Source organism: Furipterus horrens, unplaced genomic scaffold (genome assembly GCF_987537825.1).
Source record: "Furipterus horrens unplaced genomic scaffold, mFurHor1.1.pri manual_scaffold_1, whole genome shotgun sequence".
NCBI classification, from domain to species: domain Eukaryota; kingdom Metazoa; phylum Chordata; class Mammalia; order Chiroptera; family Furipteridae; genus Furipterus; species Furipterus horrens.
In genome coordinates this window covers 4,744,438-4,768,512 of record NW_028327171.1, presented here as the reverse complement: position 1 = coordinate 4,768,512, position 24,075 = coordinate 4,744,438, and the positions used below count along the sequence as shown (strand labels likewise).

At 53.2% G+C, this 24,075-nt stretch overlaps 1 protein-coding gene across 1 annotated transcript in view; it reads left to right on the top strand.

Annotated features, from left to right (window-relative positions):
• VPS26C (VPS26 endosomal protein sorting factor C) overlaps positions 1 to 23,688 on the top strand; it is a 32,509-nt gene extending 8,821 nt beyond the window's left edge. Inside the window, exons 2-8 of the mRNA XM_090271735.1 lie at positions 6,159 to 6,302; positions 7,339 to 7,488; positions 15,540 to 15,620; positions 17,207 to 17,281; positions 20,710 to 20,860; positions 21,075 to 21,227; positions 22,863 to 23,688. Coding sequence (XP_090127861.1) covers positions 6,159 to 6,302; positions 7,339 to 7,488; positions 15,540 to 15,620; positions 17,207 to 17,281; positions 20,710 to 20,860; positions 21,075 to 21,227; positions 22,863 to 22,945 — 837 coding nt within the window. The 3' untranslated portion in view covers positions 22,946 to 23,688. The remainder of the gene's footprint in view (positions 1 to 6,158; positions 6,303 to 7,338; positions 7,489 to 15,539; positions 15,621 to 17,206; positions 17,282 to 20,709; positions 20,861 to 21,074; positions 21,228 to 22,862) is intronic.
• Positions 23,689 to 24,075: the final 387 nt, after the last annotated feature.

Here is a 24,075-nt window from a genome sequence, read left to right as displayed (position 1 = left end):
TGTAAGGAGGAATTTCTGTGGTGGTTTTATTTTTTTCCTTCCGCATCTTTCCTGAGCTTTTCTTATATTTTTGATCTCTTCTCATTGCCTCAGCATTTCATGATGCCTCAGCTCTTATAGCTGTTCTGTGTTCATCCTTGATAGAAGCAGTTGCTTTATTACATTTAGAAACTTCATGGTGACCCGACTGGGTGGGTCAGTTGGCTGGAATGTCCCCTGTACACCGAAAGGTTGTGGGTGCTGTTTCCGGTCAGGGCGCACACATAGGTTGCAGTTAGGTCCCGGGTTGGGGCGCATATGGGAGGCAACAGATCGATGTTCCTCTCTCTTTCTCTCCCTCCCTTCCCCTCTCTCAGAAATCAATAAGCATGTCCTCAGCTGAGGATTAAGAAAAACAATTCATGGCGAAAGGCACAGTCACAGTGTTCGGCTGCTAGACGGTCACCGTCCGAGCGCCTGCCATTGTGATTTGCCTGTGCCCTGGAGTTGACATTCCAGGGGTGCAGACAGTGGATAAAGTGGATTCGAACTTACGTCAGGGTGACGAGCGCTACAGCGCAGTCTGGGAGGGCTGGTGGGCAGGACATCGGGGTGGTCGGAGAAGCCCCACTGAAGCGCTGTCATCTGAATGATGACTTCTTGGAGGTGAGGGAGCGATGGGTAAAGATCATTCACGACACCTACTCGGGTTGGTGAGGCAGCCTTTATTCAAGGGGGAACTGCTCTGATGGGCGCAGGGACCGCTGCATGGGGTCTTGCCGTGGGGAAGAGGTGGGGCTCAGCTGGGAGCGGAGCCCGGGCAAGTGGGCGTGGGTAGCGGAGGAGCAGGCGGGCGTCGGGGGATGGAAGGTCACTACTGAGAGGACGCGTTAGGGGTGGGGGTGCTGGCTCAGCCGACCTAACAGGACCCTTGCGGGAGGCAGGCCAGGGTGCCCAGACATCATTTAGGGGAGGGGGTCGAGAATGAGGAACCCAGTCAACAGTAGCCAGACGAGGAGGCGGGCGAAACTGACAGCAGAATTCTGGCTAAAGCTGGACAAGGCAGAAATGAACACGGAAATCTAAAACTCAAGCCCTCACTGAAAGAGAGCTCAGGGGAGGCTGCGGAGTAGTTTGGTCAAGAAGTGACTCTGTCACGGGTCGTGCAGGCGTCAGGAGGAGGAGCCTCCAGCGGAGGGAGAGCAGGTGCCAATGCCCTGCGGCTGGGCCGAGCAGGCGGGCAAGGAACAGTGAGGGCCCGGGGAGGGGGCAGTGTTTGGACATGAGGTCACACAGCTCAGGAGGAAGGGCACGCCCCCCTTGAGATGGGGAGCCCTGCGGCGCTCCTTTGAGCAGAAGAGGGGTGCGGTCTGGACCGCTGGGGTTGCCCCCCCCCCCCCCCCGCTCCATCTCTCATGTTTAAGTCCCTTACGAGCCCTTGCTTCTCCACTGGTTCGTTCCGTGTCCCCTTCTTGTGGGAGATGAGTTTCCTCCCAGAGCAGCCAGCCGAGGTTTTGTGTGTCCCTTTCTCTCCGTTCGCCTGGGAGCCTGGCAGCTGGGCGAGGCCTTCTCAGCGCAGACGGTCCAGTGCCTCCCGCCGCTGCCCCCTGCCCGCTGCCCCGCCCGGGCGCCTCTGGGGGAGTTCTCACCGGGCTCCGCTTCCTCTGCTCCTTCGACCCCGGCCAGTTCCTCCAGCCGGACCTGCTCCCCCCAGAAGCGTCTTTCGGCCGCATGGGGCCTCGTTGCAGCTTTTTACTGTTTGCGCCCAGCCCCCCCCTTCACCTTCCTAGCAGCTCCTCCACCTGTTTCTTGGTAATTAGCTGTCTCGTGCTTCGCTGACAATGGAGTCTGTGGTTTTGTTTCTTCTTCTTCTGGGTGAGTTCCAGGAAGCCAGGGGGCATGCTGTAGATTGACCATCTTCAAACCCAGAGTTCTCATTACGGGTTCGGTATTTAATTCCCGAGAACAAGAGAGAAGAGTTGTGTAGTTTGGTAGCGGCCTTCCACAGTTAGAGGAGACGAAGTTAGAAAAGACCGTCTGTCCCACACCCTCACGGCAGTGGGCTCTGCTGAGCCAGCCAGGAGAAAAGGCCAGCCGTGACCAGGAGCCTTCGAGGGCCTCGCCGCAGCCTGAGCGGGTGGGGTTTTGGCTGAAGACAGCTGCCCGGGGTCTTTGCTAGGCTTGGCTCCTCCAGGCCAGAGCCTAGAGCTGACTCGCAGCAGCTCCGTGTGGTGTGGTCCCCTCGAACGCACCACCTCGCAGAGCGGACCGGTTTCGCGGTGCTGGTGGGGTCCCAGCCGTCTGCTGGCCCACTGATGGTAGCACAGGCCCAAGGCTCTGTTAAGGGGCAGGGTGTGCAGTGAAAAGCACTGGGGTCCGTTACTTGTGTCTTGCGTGTGCACACAGATGTGGGGCCTGCACGCTCATCTGTGTTTGTTAACCTTCTTAGGTCAAGGGCCTTCTTGATGGTATGCTGCGGCTCTTCTCCCTAAAAACCAGCACATATGCGTGTGATGTCGTACATTGTCTTCAGGGTTCGGTGCCATCCTTTAGTCTGACTGGCCTCTCTGAAGTCATGGCCCCAAGTTAAAGAACCTTTGCTTATTTTGTTGGGCGAAGTATCATCACAATTCAGAGCCATAATCTTGTTTTCTCCTTGTTGAGAATTCTAAGACACAAGTCTTCAGGGGAAGTTCTCCATAAGTCTGGGGTTTTCCTTAATTTTTAATTATTCAAGTTCATTCTACCCTCCTCTGCCAGGATTAATCAAGAATTGTCTGGTATACCTAAGACGAATACGTTATATATCAATTATATCTCAATTAAAAAATAAGAAAAGAGATTGTTTTCTCATTACTGTGGGCTTTTAAGTTGCGGAAATATCTTCTGTTTCTAAATTCTTGGCTCCTTGGGCTATGCTTGGACTAATTCTCTATCCTCCTCTGGTTAGCAGGAATTGAATAGACCTGTCTGGTTAGAATGCCTAATTTATCTATGGCTATTTTATTATTTTTGTATTCTCTCCACTATATTCTTAATTAAAATCAGTAAATGACAGAAGAGTCCCTTGGGTCATAAAATATTTACTCTTGCTTTTTCCTTCTTAGGCATAGAACTCAGGGAAAGGAAGCTGTTACTCACGTCATCATTATAATACGCCAACCAATGGTCAACCCAGATCCCAATCCCAAGAGGCGAACTGAAAACGTTCTGATTAAATAGAAGCAGAACTTCCCTGAAGTGCTGTTGTGCTGTTTAAGTGATGAAGTTTATGAAATTATTTTGTCTCATTTTATTTCTGGGACACACCAGTGAAGTACATTTTTAAAAACATACTGGTGGATTTAAACTTAAAAATTAAGTTTGTTTCATTTGGGTTATACAAAAATTAATTTCAATTAAATTTAAAAGTTAAATGATTTCAGAGGACTTTTCATTTAAATATACTTAAGCTTTTTTTGTGTTAAGAACAAAATATGTTTTACTCCTTGAATTCTCTACTCCTTGAAATCTGCCTAAAATGGAGATGATCATGTGGGTTTTTTTTTTTTTTTAAGATTTTATTTAGAGGGGAAGACGGGGGAGAAAGAGAAGGAGAGAAACATTAATGTGAGTGAGAAACATCGATCGGTTGCCTTTCATACATGCCCCAACTCAGGACCAAACCTGCAACCCAGGCATGTGCCCTGATGGGGAATCGAACCGGTGACCTTTTGGTGTATGGGATGGTGCCCAACCTGTTACAGAACAGCCAGTGCTGTTGCAGAATAGTCATTGGGTTCCACTGCCTGCCACCGATAGGCAAAACTGGAGTCAGGAGTTTGGTGGAAAAGGGAAGGAGCTGCTTATTTAAAGGCTTATACAGTTCTGGAATAATGGCGGGTTTTGGCCGCAGAGCGTGGCTCCCCTTAAACTACCCAAAGACAAATAATCCTGCCACCCTCGGCCAGGCCAGACCAATCCCAGCCCGCCCCCGGAATCCCTTTTCCTATTTAAACTAGCCCTTCGGGGAGCGCAGGTGACTCTAGTAGGCTCGTCCAGGCCGCTTGGCGACTTTCTGGCCACAGGCCGTCAGCTCCAGGCCTCTTACGAGTCTGGGGGCATCTGGCTGGGGAGGGCCCCCCAACACAGCCAGCGCTGCCACGGCTGCTCCCCGACCACCTGGCCTCCAGGGCCCATCATTCTCGGGAACTCGGCCCGCGGGGGCCCACCAGACAGGCGAGGGGAAGGGAGAAGACTGCGCATTCCCGGCCTGTTCCATGTTAAAGACTCAGCGCAGAAACCCACGCGCAGTGGGGGTGCGGGGTCTCAGCCGCCGCGCGTCGGTGTCCACCACATTCGGCAGCTCCCCGAAGGCCCTGACCACCTTCCTGCTGCCATTTTGTGCGAAGGGGCCGCGTGTCCCAGACCCGCAGGGGCGCGCCGTCTGGCTGCCGGGGCAGGGCGTCATTTCGTCACGCAGGAGTTTGCGGCCTCTCCAGCCGAGTGCGCTCTGTGCAGCCTGTGTCCCAGCTGCGTTGTTTCCTTCCCCCGGGACATGGAAGCGCGCCCCAGCCCTGGTTTCCGTCCCAGGCTGCCTTCCGCGCTTCATCTCGTCCCCGGGAAGCAGGCTTTTCACCCTCTGCTGCTTCGGTGCGCAGCCTCGGAGTTTCTCCCCCACCCTTTCTCCCGGCAGGGGGCAGCGTCTTGTGCTGCGTTGGGGCTCCCCCCACCCCCCCAGCGATCTGGTCCGACCTGCCCTGTTACAAACCCACTTAGCCACACCGGTGAGGGCTGTTTTCTTTATTTAATCCTCACCCAAGTATATTATTTTCTTCGCTTGTAGAGAGAAAGGGTGAAAGAGAAACATCCATGTGAGAGAGAGAAGCATGGATCGGTTGCCTCCCGTGTGCACCCCGACCGGGAATGGTACACATCCAGACTTGCAGCCCAGGTTTGGGCCTGGACTAGGAACCGACCTGGTTATGCGAGGACGCTCCAACCGACTGAGCCACACCGCCCAGGCTGACTGTGCTTGTCTTAATTTAGACTTCAGGGCTTGCGGATGGGGGATGGGGAAGACAAACAAAAATCGTAGCCGTTTAAGGGACATAGGACGTTTCTTGCTCCCAACACTTCACACAAGGTGAGGACTTGGTGGGGGTTTCTGCACTGGATGACCGGAGGAAATAAGGGCACAGAGACTTAACAGCAGTAGGAGGGGGGTTTTGTGTTTTTGTTTTTTTAATGCTTTGATCTGCAGGCCCTTTTCAATTTTTGTTGTCTTTCCTTTTTTTGGTTTACTTAACAATTTTCTGTCACATTACCATTTGGCAACCTTCACACTACACGTCTGAAGGTCATTTAAGAAACTCCTTGTTTTGTATTCATTGTAGAATCTCTTTCCTCTTTGGGTGATGCTCAACTTCCTCTTCCTGTCAGCCCCCTCCCCCCGTAGCAGATTGAGAAGATCAGATTCTGTGGTGACAGGAAGAAACTGCCATCCAAGAAAAAATGTAGTTAATGTCCATATTATCTTACTTGGTTGTTATCTTCAGAGAAACGAATAGATGATCGGTTGTGAAATCTTTCTTAAATGATTTATGAAGCAGGGACATCTGGGCTTGAGTGTCTGCCAGAGGGACCGGGGACGTGGGCGGAGCGCAAGTTCCTCAGTGAGCAGGCGGGGTTGCCCTCCCGCGTGGTATCGTGGCTGCGAGTCCCTGCACTGAGGCTCACTGGCTAACAGTTGTGTTCAGTTACTCAAGCACTTGAAAATGTGAAGTCATTTTCATCAGCATACTTGAGAAACAACCTAAAGAAAAAGGGTTTTATTTCACTGCATTCCTTCTGGAGAGGTCATTACCATTCCTGTGGCAGCGGCTCTGCCACTTGCCCCCAGCCTTTCTCTTTGCCTTTTTGAGATAAGACGTGCGTTTGGGCCTCTCCCAGCCTGGAATGAAGATGTGCCTGGAAGGCCGAGATGGGATGAGATTCCTTGCCCTTAGAGTGCATGCCCTGTAATCATCAGTGGCCACCCCACCCCCACCCGGGGCCTCCCTTCTCGCCCTGGCCTTCAGGTCTGTAATAAGTGACCAACAAGTGTCTGCATCTCTGAACGGGTGGGTGTGAAGGAGGCTTACTCTGCCTCATGGTGCACGAAGAGACCTGATCTGACTGGTGGCTGTCTCCTCTCCTAGGAGATGCTCTCGGGTGTCGTGGTCATCTGTGGGAAGGATTCTGTCCAGCACCAGGGCGTCTCTCTGACCGTGGAAGGAACCGTGAACCTGCAGCTCAGTGCCAAGAGTGTGGGTGTGTTCGAAGCGTTCTATAATTCGGTGAAGGTAAGAATGCTTGGGTTGCACATTATCCGTTCATTATTCAAATGTCTCTGGTGGCTTTTACGTGCTGTCGGGCGTGATTATTGTTTGTCATTATTCTGCAAGCAGTGTAGTGATTGTCCCATTTTTAGTCCTCACTAATCAAACTGAAAAAATAGGTTGATTCTGAATAGGTCCTGTTATTGAAACTCTACTTGCTTTTATTCCTATTAGCTGGGTCTAGGAGAACTGAGGGACCGAATTCCAGCCACGACGAAGGCCTTGCGCTTCTGAGCAGCTGTGCCTGTGCTTCCCTGCGCTCACTTCTTAAAGCCGCTTCCCCCGCGGGTTTGGCTGCTCTTGGGTGTGACTGCTCTTGGGTGTGACGGGCAGCTAGGAGCAGTGGCCATTCTTTGTGGTTGCGGGCAGGGGAAGACTTGAGGGAGAGGGAGCTAAGAGGAGGGAAGGGTTCGGGAACAGCATTCCCATCCAAGGCCTTCCCAGGTTTCCTGCAGCAGCCCTTAGATGCCCTTCAAACGCTGTGGACTTCCTCAGGGGCTCTAAGCCAAGGCTTGGGTACCTTAGGTGATGGAGGTGTCGTGCCTGCCCTGAGGCAGGTTCCAAGTGCAGGGACTGCCCTGCTTCCCGGAGGCCCCGCCCAGGAGCGCAGGGCTGGCCCGCTGGGCCCTGTCTGTCTGGTGGGCGATGGAGCGCAGGCTGGGTGGCGTGGCCCCGGTGCAGGTGGCAGCCCTCTGCCCGCGCCGTGACTGGGCCGCGTCTGCTGTGCCCCTCACTGTGAGGACAGGGTGCCTGCCTGCTGGGACCTTAACCGAGATACTCGGAGAGGAGAGGGGAATAGCGGCCGTTTCCTGCTGTGCCCCAAACACTGAGTGTGCTGTAAACGACCCATCACGGGGCCACACACGTGCCCTGACCCTCTGCTCGCCACCAGACGTGGTGCGGTGCTGCCCGACACCAGGCACGTCAGGTGAACTCAGACACGGTGACTGGACGGGTTCTGAACGCCCGTGGCGAGGACTGAGTGGACTTCTCTCTGCAGCCCATCCAGATTATCAACAGCACCATCGAAATGGTGAAGCCGGGGAAGTTCCCCAGCGGCAAAACGGAAATCCCCTTTGAGTTCCCTCTGCACGGGAAGGGGAACAAAGTCCTGTATGAGACGTACCACGGTGTGTTCGTCAACATCCAGGTGAGTCCCGGCTCCCACGCACCTGCCTTCGCCGCCTTCTCCCGCAGAACAGCCCGCCGTCCCCGGGACGTCGTAGGTGGGCTCGCGGCCTCAGGCCTGTGTTTATGGCCGTGACTCCCCCGCACCCTGGGTCCGGTTCTCATTCGGCCCCAGGAGCACATTTCACTTCTGACTGTTTCTGTCAGGAGTCCTGGGGGGCCCACGCTGTGACTTCCTCAGCGTCCCGGCGTCTGTCCGGGCTCTGCTCAGGCCGTGCGGACGCCGTGACGGGCGCTTTCATTGTTGGGCGACTGTGCCCTCGCTTCTCGCGGGCACCCGCACCGACGTGTCTGTTTCTGTACAGATAAATCTCTCCTTGTTCGACGCCCAAAGTCCGGCTCCTTTAACACAGGCTTGTGTTCTTTCTGGGACAAACCCCGCACTCGTGGGGGGAGCGGGTTTATGGCTTCCTGCCCACATCGGTGGGCCTTGCCGGCCTCGGGGCGCGCGGGCCTGGCCGCGGCTCAGTGGAAAGAAAGGTGCTTTTGTGAGTCGGCCTTGCTGCGGCCCCTGTTGCTAGATGAGATGACACACACTATTCTGTCTTACATACGCACGCCAGGGCTGAAATTAGGCGGTTTTTTATTTATTAATAAAGTGTCAGCCAATAATTTGATCTTTGTAGAGACCATTCTCCTGCTGAATATATAGCAGTTTTAAAGTAAAAATCCCCAAACGTGTGAGAGTATAACCAAAGCGCATGTGAGTTTTATGAATCGCCTAGACAGCCTGGAAAGAGGCACACACAACATATAACGTATCTTGTTGCAATAAACATCTTTCTGGGAAGAAGGATCATTTCTCATCCGTTATTATTGGTGTGCCCGTCTCAAGCAGAGTATGTACTGAAGGCTTTGGGGAACCCTCAGGAAGCATAGTAGAGACTGGGTGAGCATCTGGTTTCAAGGTAGCTGCGTGTGTAGCCCTCGAATTGCTGGTGTGTAGACGTGAATCCTCTGACCAGCTTTCTGGGCTGGGAGTGCTTTCACCGTGAACGGAAGTAAATGAAGAATGCCTTTTTAACAAGACTGAAAATATGAATATTCCACTTTGAAAATTATTTTATTCTCTTTCCTGAATTGGCATCAACTTGCTTTACCCACACAGCTCTTTAATTCTGTTGATATAATAATATAAGTATGCGTTCATTAGAAACGGAACAGGGTAACCTGATTTCCGCAGTCAGGCTTCTTGTTACTTTCTCTCATGTTTATCATTCCTGTTAAAAGATTAATGTGTTTAAAACAAAATTGGAAATTTCATTCTTTTCCAAATGTTGCCAAGAAGGACGCACAGACCTACATACAAAACCGTGTGCTTGTGTCCGGCACAGCTGTGTGGGAACGGGGCACTAGTTAGCGTGCAAAGGAGAGTTAGCGTGTGCTCAGTTCCTTAGTGAGACCAAGAACCATCCTGCTCCCCTTTATTTTGGTCATGAGCTCTTACCACTTGGGGGTTAGCCTGGGAGGAATACAACTTAGAATTCTTCGCCTCCCCAAACGTGTCACCGATCTCCAAAAATGAAGAGATTTCTTCTTAACCTCGGATTCATAGGAGCTTACCACCCTCATACTTATCACCTTGGTTCAGCATTTATTAGTATTTTACCAAATCTGTTTCATCTGTATGCATTTTTTCTGAATCGTTTCAGAGTTAGTTGACACTTCACCTTGAAATACTCGAGTACCCACCTCCAGAAAGTAGGCGTCTGCGCCTGATAATTGCAGTTAACATTCTCCCACCTATCAGCGGGAACGGTCTCAAATATCTAATTCCCAGTTCGTATTCCAATTCATCACTCCTCCTTTGGGAAAATACAGTCCTTGAGATAAACTAGAATTATGGGGTTTTGACTCTCTCTTCCATCCACCCATTCTTTTCTTCAGTTTCCAGAAGGGTCTTTTTCTAGCATCCTTTTCCAGGAGAGTAAGTGCCACCCAGAGAGGACAGTGACCACGGGTCACACAGGCCGCCTGCGCCCGGGACCACAGGGCGTCCACCCCCCTGGGCCATCACTCCCTGCACTCACTCTGTAGATGGATGGGGCATTACTTTGGGTAGACAGTGGTGGTGTTCAACCCCAGTAATAACATCTTTCTCAAATTATATAGGTGCAAAGAAGTTTTACTCTTACAATTTGAACTGTTATAATAACATTGTGTAAAAATAATAAAGATCATAAGACAGAAAAAAGGATTTAACACACAGCCAGTATCATACCCCACGTGCAGGGGCTGGTTACATGTTGCTTCCTAGTGGGAGGGCTGGGTGATACTTGCTCTTACTCTGCCCCTCCGTCACGCGGTGCTCCTTCCTCACCCTCACGGTCCGGCAGTGCACACATGGACCTCCTGTGGCCACCCTAGCACGGCTTCATATGACGACACGTAAAGGGCAGTACCGACGTATCTGCTGGAACTGTGTTCAGGACTAATCCACAGAGGTGCCAGTCATCCTTTTCCAGGGATGAAACAAACACACCCTTCCTAGGAGCCTGCTTGCAGTCCAGGGATGAGCATCTTCTCTCTTCAGGCCTCTGTTGCTGCTGTGTTTGCTGATAGTCGAGAAAGCTTGACTCTTGCCCCTTTCTTGGTGCCCTGCTCCCCTGACCCCCCAGACCTCCTGTAACTCATACCACTGGGTCACTCTTTAGTAACTGGGAAAGGTCATGATGAAGTGGGAAGATCCAGGGCTTTGCAGCAGACAGATGTGAGCTCAAAATGGCAGTATTGTGTAAAGAACCAGAGCGTGGGTTTTGGCAGCAGACAGGTGTAAATTCAGATCCCCCTCTGTGACCCCAGCAGCCTTCATGACCCCTCTTCCTGGAGGACTAATCAGGTCCCGGCGTGACATGCTTCGTTAGCATAGTGCCTGTCATGGAGAATGTGCCAGGTATGTATTTGCTGAATGAACAAACGAATTAATGGGGACTGTCCTTGCCCTGACAGTTCATATGTTCATGTTGTTAGAAGTGAGACAGTACCAATTCCTAGAACACAGCCTCAAGTGTTTTCCTGCGTCTCCCCTTTGTCCCCTCCCCCACTTAATCACCTTATACAAAGAATTACCCCAGAATTATCTTCTGGAGGGCAGGCCCCTTGCAGTCCAGGCTTCCCCCGCTAGGTGAGTGTTCTAGGAACCCATCTGTATCAGTGGACCAACTGGTGGTGTTGTGAGAGGCTGACTTCAGCTTCAGTGAATTTTTTTGGAGAGTGATTTACGAGCGCACCTGTCCACATCACGTTGAGTGTTCAGTTTTTGTCCAAAAATGGCATGACCTCTATGCCCCGCCCTCTCTGGTCATTCAGTCTTGCCACCCGAGTGACTCTTCTTTTTGTTTCCCCGGATGAAAGAAGTCCTCAAAGGGAGACATTGTGCTCATGTGGAAGAGGTGACACAGAATACAGCAGAAGGACTAAAAGGCATGAAAACCCATGAGTTCAAAAATTGTTCTTGCTGAGCAGTGGGAAAAATGTCTCGATAGGTGTATTGCATCAGATGCAGAGTTCTTTGAAGGTGACTGAAGTTTAAACATGTAAGAATAAGTATGCAAGTTTTATAAATAAATTCCAGTGTTTTTTGGGTCCCCCCATATTACTAACATTGCTTCCACACTTAAAAACATTTGAGTGACCAAAAGTCACTGTTATTCACACCCTTTTATTTGCAAGTTATAGAAATCCAGTTCAAGCTGACTTAGACAAAGAAGGGATACCGGCCCTAGAACTAACAATTCTGGGGAACGTCTGGGCCAGGCTGGGTGTCAGTGGTGTCGGGCCTGGCCCCATTCTCAGGCAGGTCTCCCCTTGCATCACAGTCTACCCTGTTGGCAACCCAGCAGCTGTCCTGCCTTATCCATCACGTCTACACCCAGGTGGGGTCAGGGAAGTCAGCCCCACTCAAACCCTGAGACTGAAAATGAGGAAGGGGACGTTCCCATTTGGAAAAGAATTAGGGACACCAGGCAAGCCAGAACAAAATACTGCCTATTCTAGACAGCGTGTGGGGTCTACAGGAGGGCTAATGTGCAGTCATGCCTGCATGCATATGTCATATGTGCACATACAAGGTATGTCCAGAAGGTATCCAGTCATGTAATAAGAAAAATAGACATTTATTGAAGAAGATACAAGAAGCATTGTACATAAGACAGTGACACCTCAGTCCCCTTCAAAGTAGGCAACTTAGAAACTCGGTTCTCCCAATTGCCATCAGCTGCCCATCGTATTTTCCTAATCTCATCCACGATCTGAAACCTCTTCCCTTTCAAAGGGGATTTTATTTTTGCGAAAGCCAGAAATTTCAGGGCACCAAATCTGGGCTGTAGGGGGGCTGAGTCACCTGGGTGATATGATGTTTCACAAAAAAACTGCAGGAGACGTGATGCACGAGCGGGTGCGCTGTCAGGATGAAGCTGCCGATCACCAGTTGCCCACAGCTGCGGCCTCTGAATCATCAAAATAGTTTTCGCAGAGGAGTTTTCAACCTTGACGCAAAATTGGATGCAGATTCGTTGCTCTACTTGCTAAGTCGTTTTGAATGTGACGGTCACATAGTGCACATGCTCACTCAGCAGCGTCTACTGCCCCCACTTATGAGTACAGTGAAGTCATCATTGTTCACACATGTGCATTCCAGTCCACTGTCCGTGGCTGCCAGGTTACATCGATATCACACAAACTGTTCCCATTAACAATGGCTGGGCTTTTTCTGGACAGACCTCATGTATTACCAACTCTTACTGAGCTTCTCTGGTTGGGAGACCAGATTGAAATCTGGATATAGCATATATATGAATCACCCTTTTTATCTTTGTATCCCTAGCACTTAGCACAGTGTCTGGCATTTAGTAGATAATCAAGAACATTTGTTCAATTGCATTAAAAAATCTGTAACTACTTCTGGCCAAGATGGAGGCCTAGACTGACACGCTCCGTCTCCCTCCACAACTAAGAAGGAATACAACTACTGCAAAACCAGAAATAACCAGAAGTTCCAGAAAATAAAGTACATGGAAGTCCAATATATGAAGTTATAAAGAAGTGGTGCTCATCCAGACGGGTAGGAGGGGCGAAGCCGGGGTGGAGAGGTCAACCTGTGCTGGCGGTGGCAGCAGCAGATGCAGTGACGGCGGCAGGATGGCGGTAAGCACAGACACCCATATTTAAGGGGAGGCGAGAAGTGCCTGGGGAGCACCCCCGGCTGCAGACCAGACCTGTCAGCTCACAATTCCAACGCCAGGGAAGGCAGACCCCCATTGCCTCAGACTGTGGGGCCCAGAAGGCGTGGGGATGGAGGAGGTCTCTCAGCGGACAGTGAACGGCAGGAATCCATCTTGGACCCCTGCCCCGACAGAAAACGCCACAGTGTGGTGAGAAGGGTCGCCCGGTAGTGACAAGTGCATGGGGCTCCACCCCCTATAGTGTAGGAGGTGTGACAGCCCTGCCCAGGAAGCAAAGGTAAACAAAAAACTGTCAGGATGGCACAGATCATGATAGAGATCCCAGTGACGCAGCTGACCGGATAGCAAATATATAATCTTAACGAAACAGCAGATAGGAAATCTTTCTGAGGCTCAGTTCAGATCTCTGGTTATACCAATGCTTACAGACCTAACAGCAGGTCTAAAATAAGAGGGGAAGGAATGAAGGCTAACCCTGCTGAAATGAATGAAAACACATATGAAACAAGTGGTGAAGGAAAGAAAACCAGGGATCAAATCAACAAATCAGAACATAGGGAAGGAACACAGTCAACCAGTGCAGAAAGGGAGTCAAAAATTGAGGAAAAAGAGGAGAGACTCAGAAACCTATGGGACATTTATAAGCAGCTAACATCTGAATCATAGGGTTGTCAGAAGGTGAAGAAGAAGAACTAGAAATTGAAAAATTACGTGAAAAAATAATGAAGCAGAACTTCCCTAACTTGGGGAAGGAAATAGCCTTACAGGTCCAGGAAGCACAGAGAATTCCAAAAAAACTGGACCCAGGGAGAACCACAGCAAGACACATTATAATCAAAATGTCAAAAATTAGGGATAAAGAGAGAATCTTAAAAGCAGCGAGAGAGAAGAGAATTGTGTACAAAGGGGTCCCAATAAGACTATCAGCTGATTTCTCAAAAGAAACTCTGCAGGCAAGAAGGGACTGGCAAGAAATATTCAAAGGAATGAAAAGCAAAAACCTACAACCACGATTACTCTATCCAGCGAAGCTGTCATTCAGAATAGAAGGGCAGAGAAAGTGCTTCCAGGACAGAGTAAAACTGAAGGAGTTCAGATCTAAACCACTGTTATATGAGATGTTAAAGGGACTGGTTTAAAAGAACGAGGATCAAAACTGAACATTAAAATGAAAACTATCACAAGAACCAACAACAGGAGCTAGGGAACTGAAACAAAAGCAGACTAAGTAGGCAACGAAAGTGGGAAAAGGATTACAGGTGTGGGGAACACATAGGGGGGAGGTCAGCAGGGAGGGGGGAGGGGAAAGGGAGGGAGATGGTACAGGAATTAAGAAGCACAGTAGGAGGGAGTGGAGGAGACAGATGCTGAGAAGAACTATATGCACAACCAATGGACATGGACTAAGGGGGGAGACAACTGGAGGGAGGGGGTCACTGGGTGGAGGGAAACGGAAAAGAAATTGGGACAATGTAACAGCATAATAAAGCATATTTAAAAAATCTAAGTATATTGCCACTTGATCTTGTCTAAATAGAAGATTCTTTTTATTATATATACATAAACTATTATAAAACTAAAAAAAAGGAAAAATAAAATATGAATCTTTAAAAAAAGTTTTACACTCCTAGCAGTGCCGTAAATGAAAAGTAACTTACTGCTTCACATGGTTGGCTTGTTCCCAATCCTGTAGCTTCTTGAGCACCCCACTTCTACAAACTATTTTTAACAGAATTCTAAAGTTTCTCCTGGATGATTAGCACAACAGGTAACTTAGCAGAGGGGGCATGTGACTTTTTTAAAAAAGATACGCATTAGGCAGCCCTGCTCTAGCGCCTCGTTACCCGTCTCCCCCCATGGACAGGGATGCGGTGCCCTCAGCTGGGGCCCGTGGGCCGCAGTCCCGGGCACAGCGTGCGGGGCGGGAAGCAGCAGGGCGAGCAGAGGACCTGGGCACGGGGTGTGACGAGCCGGGGGTGCGCTGGCCGCTCCTGCCCGGTAGGAGCAGGCGGTTCCGGCAGGTGAGGAAGAGCAGCCGCAGGCTGACCGACCTGGAAGCTGGTGGACGTGAGGGGCTTCCCTGTCTTCTTTCCTTTGGGAGGTGTTTGAATTTTCCGAAATGGAAATGTAGAAGGACTTCCCGTCTGCTCCTGCTCTAGGGTAGGGAACACGAGGAGCTGGACTGCAGGTGCCCTCGGGCCAGAGGCCCTCTCTCAGGGAGCTGGACACCCCATGCGCAGGGCCACCCCGATGCTGCGGGGGCGGCGGGGGCGGGCGGTGCTCTGAGCTCCCAGCGCCACGGCGCCACTCGGGAGCTTGTGGCCGGTGCGGCCCGGGCTGTCCCAGCTTCTCGTCCCCGCCGAAGGCTCCCGAACCTCCCACTGAGCAGCTGCCGCGTGCGGGAGCCGCGGGGCCGGTCTGTCCCCACTGAAGGTGGGCGGCCCTGTGCTGTCTCTCCGAGCAGGAGGCTGGCGCGCAGAGAGCTGGGCCGTCTGTCCGGGCTCGCGCAGGAGGGCGGGTCACGGGATTCGAACTTGCCCTGCCTCTCGGCGCCCGCCCTCCTCCCCAGCCCTGGCCTTCCTCCAGCAGAGAGGGCTTTGCCCCCATGTTCCCGGTCCAGCCACAGGAAGAGGCTGAGCAGTAACCTTAACGTGTTTTTTCAAAAATAGAAATGCCTTTATTTTGACCACTAAGTCCCCCTACTGTGTATCTACAATTTCACATATACATTAATTAGATTTGTTCTAAAATATTGTCTCTTTGAATATAATTTCAAAGTGAAAGCCAGTTTCACCAAAGTGATACTTTGCCCTCTGACTTCTTCCTCCAGTACACCCTGCGCTGTGACATGAAGCGGCCTCTGCTGGCCAAAGACCTGACGAAGACCTGCGAGTTCATCGTTCACGCCGCGGTACGCTCCCCTGGGGCCTGCCTGCGGGCTCAGATGCACGGGCTCCTGGGTCACAGACGAGGGACCGTGCTCTCCTGGCGCAGCCAGCAGCCTGAGCCGCAGCCTGGGTGTCCTTCCCCTGGGCGCGGAGGCGCGTGGGCGCAGTGACACTGCGCGGCGCAGGGTTTGTGCCCCAGTTGCGGGGTGCCGGCTGGGGCCTCCCTTCTGTTCGCAGCGGGAGCAAGCCTGGTCCTTGTCCTGGAGGGGGGCTTGCCTTGTCCCTCAGGATGGTGGGGGACACAGCTGAGAGGTGGCCCAGCCTGGTAACGGGCAGTCCGGGCCTGCGGTCCAGTCATACTCAGCAAGGACGCACGGCAGGGCCCGGGGGGTTCCCCTCCTGACGCCCCTGCTGACTCAGCAAGGACGCACGGCAGGGCCCGGGGGGTTCCCCTCCTGACGCCCCTGCTGACTCAGCAAGGACGCACGGCAGGGCCCGGGGGGTTCCCCTCCTGACGCCCCTGCTGACTCAGCAAGGACGCACGGCAGGGCCCGGGGGGTTCCCCTCCTGACGCCCCTGCTGACTCAGCAAGGACGCATGGCAGGGCCCGGGAGGTTCCCCTCCTGACGCCCCTGCTGATCTCTTGTAGTGACATAATGTTGTTACAAATTCCTTTCACACATCAGCTTAAGGAACTGGATCCTCCTCCCTGCAACTGATGACTCCGTGTAAATTCTCGGGAGTCCTCTGCAGCCTGGCTGTGCTGTGCCTTGGCCGTGCAGAACCTCGCAGTGACAGGCCCTCGGTGTGACACATGGGAGCAGACACTCACGCTCACAGCCCAGGGTTCCCTGGTGTCTCTTGGCCGCCCCCGGCCCTCTCACCGCAGCTCTGCCTCTTGCTGGACAAACCATTGCACTCTCTCTGCCTCGCCGTCCTCCCCCGTGGGGTCGGGCCGGTGGCAGCTGCAGCCCCGCAGGGCCAGCCTGTCAGCTTAGTGGCACGTCGTGGATGCTCTGATGCTGGCTCTAGTTCCGAGAGGTTTAAAATATCTCCCTGTATTGCCACTCTGTTTCTTACGTCTAATTTTTTTAATGCTATTTTTTTAAGATTTTACTTATTTACTTTTAGAGAGAGGGGAAGGAAGGGAGAAAGAGAGGGAGAGAAACATTGATGTGTGAGAGAAACATCAGCCAGTTGCCTCTCATGTGTGCCCCCAACTGGGGACCTGGCCTGCGACCCAGGCATGTGCCCTGACTGGGAATCGAACTGGCGACCTTTTGGTTCCCAGGCCAGCACTCAGCTGCCACTGAGCCACACCCACCAGGACTTAATTCTAATCTTTAAACTCTGGACCTTCAAGGGACCCTTAGAGATTAAGACATCTGAGCCCTCGTTTTACAGACGAGGAAACTGAGTCCGGGGTGTGAACAGCTTGGACACAGCACACAGTGAGTGCTGTTTTTTGGTGGAACTGCATTAAGAAACCCAATCATCCTGCCTCTTAGTGCCAAGTTCATTGTGCTGCCCTTCCTTTAAAGAGGGAAAGGGAAGTTTGCGGAATTCTTGGCCCTCAAGCACCTAATTTTGGTTTTATCTCCTGTTGCAGCCTCAGAAGGGGAAACTGACTCCGAGTCCCGTGGACTTCACTGTCACACCTGAGACCTTACAGAATGTCAAAGAGGTATGTGTTCCTCACCTCGGATGTTGCCGGCATATTTTCTTAGTAACTGGATCCCACTCGCAGACTGTTGCCCGATTGTTCTTTATTTGGGTATCCAGAGGAAATTCCTGATGATTGTCTGTACCCAAAATAGTCTATTTTCTATTTGGATTTCTTTTTAAACTCAGTAACTACTTAGAGGAGTAATGCTTTTGAAAGGTTTCTCAGGATATATGTTTATTACGTCTTACATTTCCTTCCCGTTTTGCATTGTGGTCAGAGACTCCTCCCTGAGCCCCAGTCCCCACTGCTACCTGTTCGGGTGGCCGTCCCCTTTATTTTTCATCGTTGGCCACCTGCCTGTTGTCACCCACGGACATGGCTTGTCCTCCTCGCTCTCACCCCACAGCCTACTCTCTGGACCCTGTTGATTAGAGGGTTGAAGGCAAGCTTGGGACTAGGGCACAAGCGTGGTGCTGGCCTCGTCCCGCGGGGCCACAGCCGGGGCAGGGCCGTGCCGCAGGCAGCTTTCAGAGAGGCCGTTACCCACGCCGGCCTTCTGCAGCTCCTGGAGAGCACGTGACGCCAGTGGGCCAGCCCGACTGCCCCCCTGCAGGGCTCTGAGCCCGAGTGGGGACGTGCACGGGGCAGCGGGCAGGCAGTTAGTCCCACTCTTCCTTAGGTTGGTTAGGATAAGTTTGCATTTCTTACTTCTGAAGAATCTGAGTGATGCAAGACGTGGTAACGGAGCTGGAGGGAGAAAAGGTGCTGAGCGGGTCGGTACAAACCGCTCCATTGCAGGCGTCCCTGGGAAACAGCCTCTGGCCCGAGTTTTTGAAACATAGCCTCTAATGATGGAATGTAACCCACTCGTTCCGGTTTTGAAACCGTCACATTTTACTCCCTACGTCTTGTCCTGTAGGCTCTGTATACTTTATTGTTTCTCGTTTATTTTCCTGTCTTTGGTCTGATTTATAAGGTGGTGAGGGCTTTTCTTTCTTTCTGTTCTGTTGTTTGCTCCTTTTTTCTCTAACATCCTGTTTCTCCTTTCCTAGTAGTTGCCCTTAAATGTTCAGCATACACGGACAGACGCGAGTTTCAATAGTAGCATTGAGAATAAGCACCTTCCGCAGAGTTTGTAGCATTTCTGCGTTTTCCTCCCATGGCACCACCTTGGTTGTTGCGTTTGAAGTCTAAGTTCCCGCTTGTCATTGGTTTCTTTTCCCCATGTTAACTCCTTACTGGCTTACAAACCAGTTCTTCACTGTTGCCCAAGTACCAGTCACATTCCTTAGCCTTAACTCGAAGTTTTCCCATAGTCATCGCCCACCATAGATTCTACTCGCTTACGTTTTCTTGTTTTTCCAATTTATTTTTTCGTTCAGCTGGAATGCATCCTAGAGTCATTCTTTCAGAAAGGGTGAGGAGTGAACTTAAATCCTTGAGTGTCTAGAAAATATCTTACCCTGCTCCCACACTTGAATCCTAGTCTAGGCGGAAAATTCCAGCTCTAATGTCATTTACCCGTAGAACTTTGGGAAACAGGTCCCTGGTTTTCTCGTGTGCAGTGACACTGATGACAATCTGGTCCTCAGGTTTGTGCGAGTTGAGCTGATTCTGCTCCCTCTGCCTCCCTCCTCCTTCCCCCCAGATCCGGCATCTCCCTTCCTTTGTGCTCTGGCAGTTCAGAGCGCTTGCCCAGGGCTGGATCTTGCTTCGGCCTGTGTGCCTAGCATTTGGGGGTCTTTTTCTTCCTTCACCCTGTGAACGGCTCTGCTATCACTTCCTGGACACACGGCAGGAGCAGACCCAGACTCAGTGCTCCACTCACTGCCTGGCTCGGCAAGTGGCTCTTCAGCCCTCCAGTTGGGATGTGGATCAGCAACACTGTGATTCACTTCCAGGTGTGGCTCCTTTTCCAGGAGAGCCCCTCCTCTCACTGCGGCTCTGCCTCCTGCATCGATGCTGTGTCTTAGGGACTCGGTCCTTCTGTTTATGGACTAAGTGCCTCCCTTTCTTGCTTTTATTTTCCTCCAGTGTTGACTGATTCTTGGTTACTACTTTATATTTATAGGTGGTGATCTAATATGTATGGTCTTGTTAGCTAGACTCTCTGTCCTTAGCCCAGATGAGAATCTGTCCTGGTTACGGACGTGCACTCTGACCAGGGGATCTTCGCTTGGAGTGTTGTGTGGGGAGGGGCGGGGGAGGACCTGGGGGCTTCCTTTTAGGGTACCTGTGTGGGGAGCTTCCCTGCTGGCTCCTGTGCTATAAATGTCAATGACTTGACACTTGCCTGCTTTGGGCGTCTCCTTGGTGGAAGGTGGTGCCCCTGAGGAAATCTGAGGGCCACCTGGGCCAAGCACTGACTCCAGTGTGCCCACCCTCCAATGCGGGGGCGGTGTGTGTGTGTGTGTGTGTGTGTGTTCACATCATGGTAGTGCGAGGACAGGCGACATTTGGTGAGTACCTTCCGCTGGAGCGCGAGAGCTTTTCAGTGTTCTTCGTTTGCTTAAAAGCATTTTAGTGCAGACTGTTACTGTTTGCTTTTCTAAACAAATAGCTTCTTTTACTCCTAGTTATTTTTAGAACTCTGTCTTGAATGAAGACCCTTTCAGAGCTCCCTGCTCTTCAGTCCCAGACCTGAGCTGCCCAGGAGGGCGGCCACCGGCCGGCTGGTCTGAGCTGAGCCGAGCCGTAAGCGCGAGGTTTGCGTGTCCAAGACTCAGTGTGGGGAAGAGACTGTCAACGCCATCACCTGAAAATATCGACGATATGTGGGTGCTGATATTTTGGATCTGTTGGCTGATTTTACCTACTTCCTTTTACTTTTCAAAATGAGGCTCCTAGAAAAATCTGAATTACACGTGCGGTTCACCTTTGCAGCTTGCGCTACGGTGCTGCTGGACAGCGGCGGCCTCGCCTCTGCACGGTCCGCGGGGCGGGGACGGTGGTCTCACTCTGGACCCCTGTGCCCCGCAGGCCCGCAGGCTTCCCCTCGGGGACAGAAGGACGCTGTTTCCTTTGAATTTCCTTGGGGTAAAATAAACGTGTTGACTTTTCAAAATTGTATTGTTGAGAACATTTTAAAATTGATTATCTTGTGAAACCCTTTCGTGTGTGTGTGTGTGTGTGTGTGTGAGTGTGTGTGTCGCTAGTGTCGCAAGCGCTTCCTCCGGCGTCTTATGCATCGTTTCCTCCGTCTGAAGGAGCGCCGCTGTCCGACGCAGGCAGGGAGGGGACCCTGTGAGTCTGGGGGCGGCAGAGGCGGCAGTTAATGACGCTGACAGCAGGTGTCATAAGCGCTCCTGTACCTCTTACCCCACTTAGTAAAATAGCATCCCAGGGGGTTTTATCCGCGGTATCCAACTTTGTTTTCCATTTTTATTTGTACCAAAATGACCGTTGAGTCATGTCCAGTCCTGACGGCTCTGTCTGTCTGGTTTCAGAGAGCCCTGCTCCCCAAATTTCTCATCAGGGGACACCTGAACTCGACCAGCTGCGTCATCACGCAGCCCCTGACGGGCGAGCTGGTGGTGGAGAGCTCAGAGGCCGCCGTCCGGAGCATCGAGCTGCAGCTGGTCCGCGTGGAGACCTGCGGTAAGGCCCCGGCCTGCCCTCCTGCGGGCCGCGGCGACCCTGGTGGCAGCCTCGGTTCCGGTAAATGCCTGGGGGCACGGAGAGGTGGAGGGACGGGGACTCTGAGAACCCTGGGCGCAGCAGGGAGAAGAGGTGTGCGCGTAGATGCAGACCCTTGTAGTCTCAAAGCGTCTCGACAGGCTTGTTGGACGTCGGCTGTTTTCTGACCACCCAGGGTGTGCTGAAGGCTATGCCCGTGATGCCACCGAGATTCAGAACATTCAGATCGCCGACGGGGACATTTGTCGGGGCCTCTCGATCCCCATCTACATGGTCTTCCCCCGGCTGTTCACCTGCCCCACACTGGAGACCACCAACTTCAAAGTGGGTAAGCGCCGCTTCCCAGCCCTCAGGGCCGCCCGGTGTCTCCCGTGACAGGTGTGGCCCCCAGGAAGGACCGCCCAGTGCCTGGGACAGACACCCCCACCTGCTTGGGTCGGGTCCACTCCGAGCACTCGTCCTTCAGTCACTGCACGCAGGGTCCCAGAGGAGCGCCGTGCTGGGGCGGAGGGCCCGCGGCGAGCTCTCCCAGCTCTGAAGGCACTGCGCTGCCACCTCGGCAGTGCGGGCGAGGGCAGGGGACGGCGAAGTGGGCAGGGACTAACAGCAAGGGAAGGGACAAGCCAGCGCTGTGCGTGGGAGGTCGGGACGGAGACCCAAAGCGCGTGACAGTCCTGTGAGCATTCATCATGGTGGAGCCGGGGCTTTCTGGGGACAGGTGTCTGCATCAGGGCCGAGGCTCACCGGTGACTACGTGCGATGGGGCTTTGGTACCTGTTCCTGCTGTTGCGCCTGATTCTCTGAGGAATGGGGACTCAGTCCCTAAGGCCAGGTGTTTCATCGGTGTCATGTCCCCCAACACCTCTTAGGTGCATTGTTTGTAGTCCAGAAAGAATCTCTGTTTTTAAAATGAGACCATGATTTTACTTTAAGCAATTCCAAATGATATAATTTAAGATTTGAGTAAGAGCAGTTCATCACCAGAGTTGAGTGGTGTGCTGTCAGTTTAAAAAGAGGGGAGGGTTGTCATGGCTGCCACTGAACCGGGCACTTCTTGGGCCTTCGTGAGCCTCTGTGTGGGTGGGGGTCCTGGGGCTCAGCTCACCGGGGCCAGAACACAATTTGTTGTTTGTGGAGTCCCTTGAGCGTGTCATCGGAACGTTACATTGAGAGCTTATGGGGTCAGGACGCCTGAAAGGTGACGTTGGTCAAACGTGACCCGCATGTGTGTGATTATCATGGAATCGGCCGTACATGCCCTGAGTACGAAGGCCAGCGCGCCGGGGCCCGAGAGCAGGGTGCGCGCCCTCAGCTGCCCCGGTGCCGCCCCAGAGCGCAGCCCCCAGCCGGGCCGGGTCCCGCGGGGCAGCGCCCACGGCCCCAGCGTCGTGGCCCCAGGCGCACCACACACGTGGCCCGACGGTGTTGTGACTGCTCTGCATCCCAGTGCTTTGGTTCTGAGTTGAGGAGGAACTTCTCTGTTGATTTCTCCTTTTGGTTTTCATAAACTTCAGAAAGGTCCAGAAAGTAATTTTGTCTGCTAGACTGATCATGAAGCACCTGAATTTTTAAGTCAGATTTATAAAGTGTCCATATGCTATTAATTCAGGGCCTCCGATCCTTCCATGTAAACAACGCCACAGGCCACCGCCAAGGTACCGGTCACGCTCTCTCCTCCCGCCCGGCAGTGCCATGTGCCTGGCGCCGTGGAGAGCGAGGCCCGCAAAGGAGGGGCTGCCTGTTCCCGGGGAGAGAGACGCACTTGGAGCAGGTGCGCCGGGGCGACATCAGACGGCGCGCGGCCGGCTCCCGGGCTCCCCTGGAAGCTGGGCGACCGGCGTGGGCCCCGGCCCCTGCCCCTGCCCCGGCGGCTCAGAGCGGGCCGGGCCTGCGGGGGCGCGGCGTTGGGTTGCCCCGGCTCTGGGCGGGTGAGCTAAAGCCTGTCTGTCCTTTGTCTTCGCAGAATTCGAGGTGAACATCGTGGTGCTGCTTCAGGGCGACCACCTCATCACGGAGAACTTCCCGCTGCGGCTCTGCAGGGTGTAGCCCCGCGGCGGTGGGCGCCCTGCTTCCTCCGTGACCTGCCCCGAAGGTGGGCCTGACCCCTCGGGGCACAGCCGCCTTCTTCCCCATCCTCTAGGCGTCTACTCCCAGAGGCGCCTCCTGTCAGCCCTTTTCCTCGAAGTCCCTCGGGACGTCTCAGTGTTGTCGGCAAGCTCGTGTCTGGAGGAGCATCCCCGAGGCCTGCGGACCCCGCCGCTGCTGTGTGGGCGCGGGGCGCGGTACCGGCAGCCTGAGCTCTGCGGGGCGGCGAGGGCCTGGCCCGGCCTGGCTGGTGGCCCGCGGGCGCGCTCCGAGGGTCCCGGGCGGCCTGCCCTGCAGACCTCAGGCTGCCTCTGCGTCGCTCGTGGTAACCCTGAAACTGAGAAAACTGGAAGGAAGTGTTCCTTGCTGTCGTAGGACCCAGGGGATTTGGCGACAGTGGCTGAAGTGCTGAAGTCTTAGGGCCTGGTGCGGAACCGTGTATCCCCGTGTCCCCAAATGCACCTCAGTGCCAGGTTACGTAAGGGGGCACATGTGTCTGTGCCGGTGTTGGTGGCTCTGGCAGCAGGAGGCTCATTTCCAGGGGCGGCAGCTGAAGACCCATCTACACTGGCGGGAGCCAAAACAGCACCCGGGACTTGATGAACTTGGCCTCTCTCTGACCCTCAAAGAGACCTGTGTCCTAGTCAGGGCACTGGGCCTGAAGCCACTTCCTCCCTAGCCCCTCTGTGGTTCCCAGTGTGTGGTGAGCCTGTCCCAACCCACTGCTTCCTTCCTGTCCTGCCATTCCTGCCGTCGGTCCCACACTGACAAGCCCTCAGAAATAAGCCCTGCGCTCTGCATGCCCCCTGGCCTCCCTGGGTGGGCTCGGGCAGGGCAGGCTCGGGGGGCTGGCCATCGTCCCCGGACGTGTCCGTGACGTGGCACTGAGTGCAGACGACCCCAGCCCAGGCGCGGCTCGTCCCAGGGCTTCAGCAGGGAGAGTGATGCTCCTTGTGCAGAGCCGTTCACGGGCTGGTGCCCACAGAACGCATCTCTCGCTCCTAAGTCTCCTTCATGCCCACCTTTGTGTGTGATGATGTGTTTAACGTGGCAGAAGACAAAGAGGCTCTGCTTTCTGGGACATTTTACAG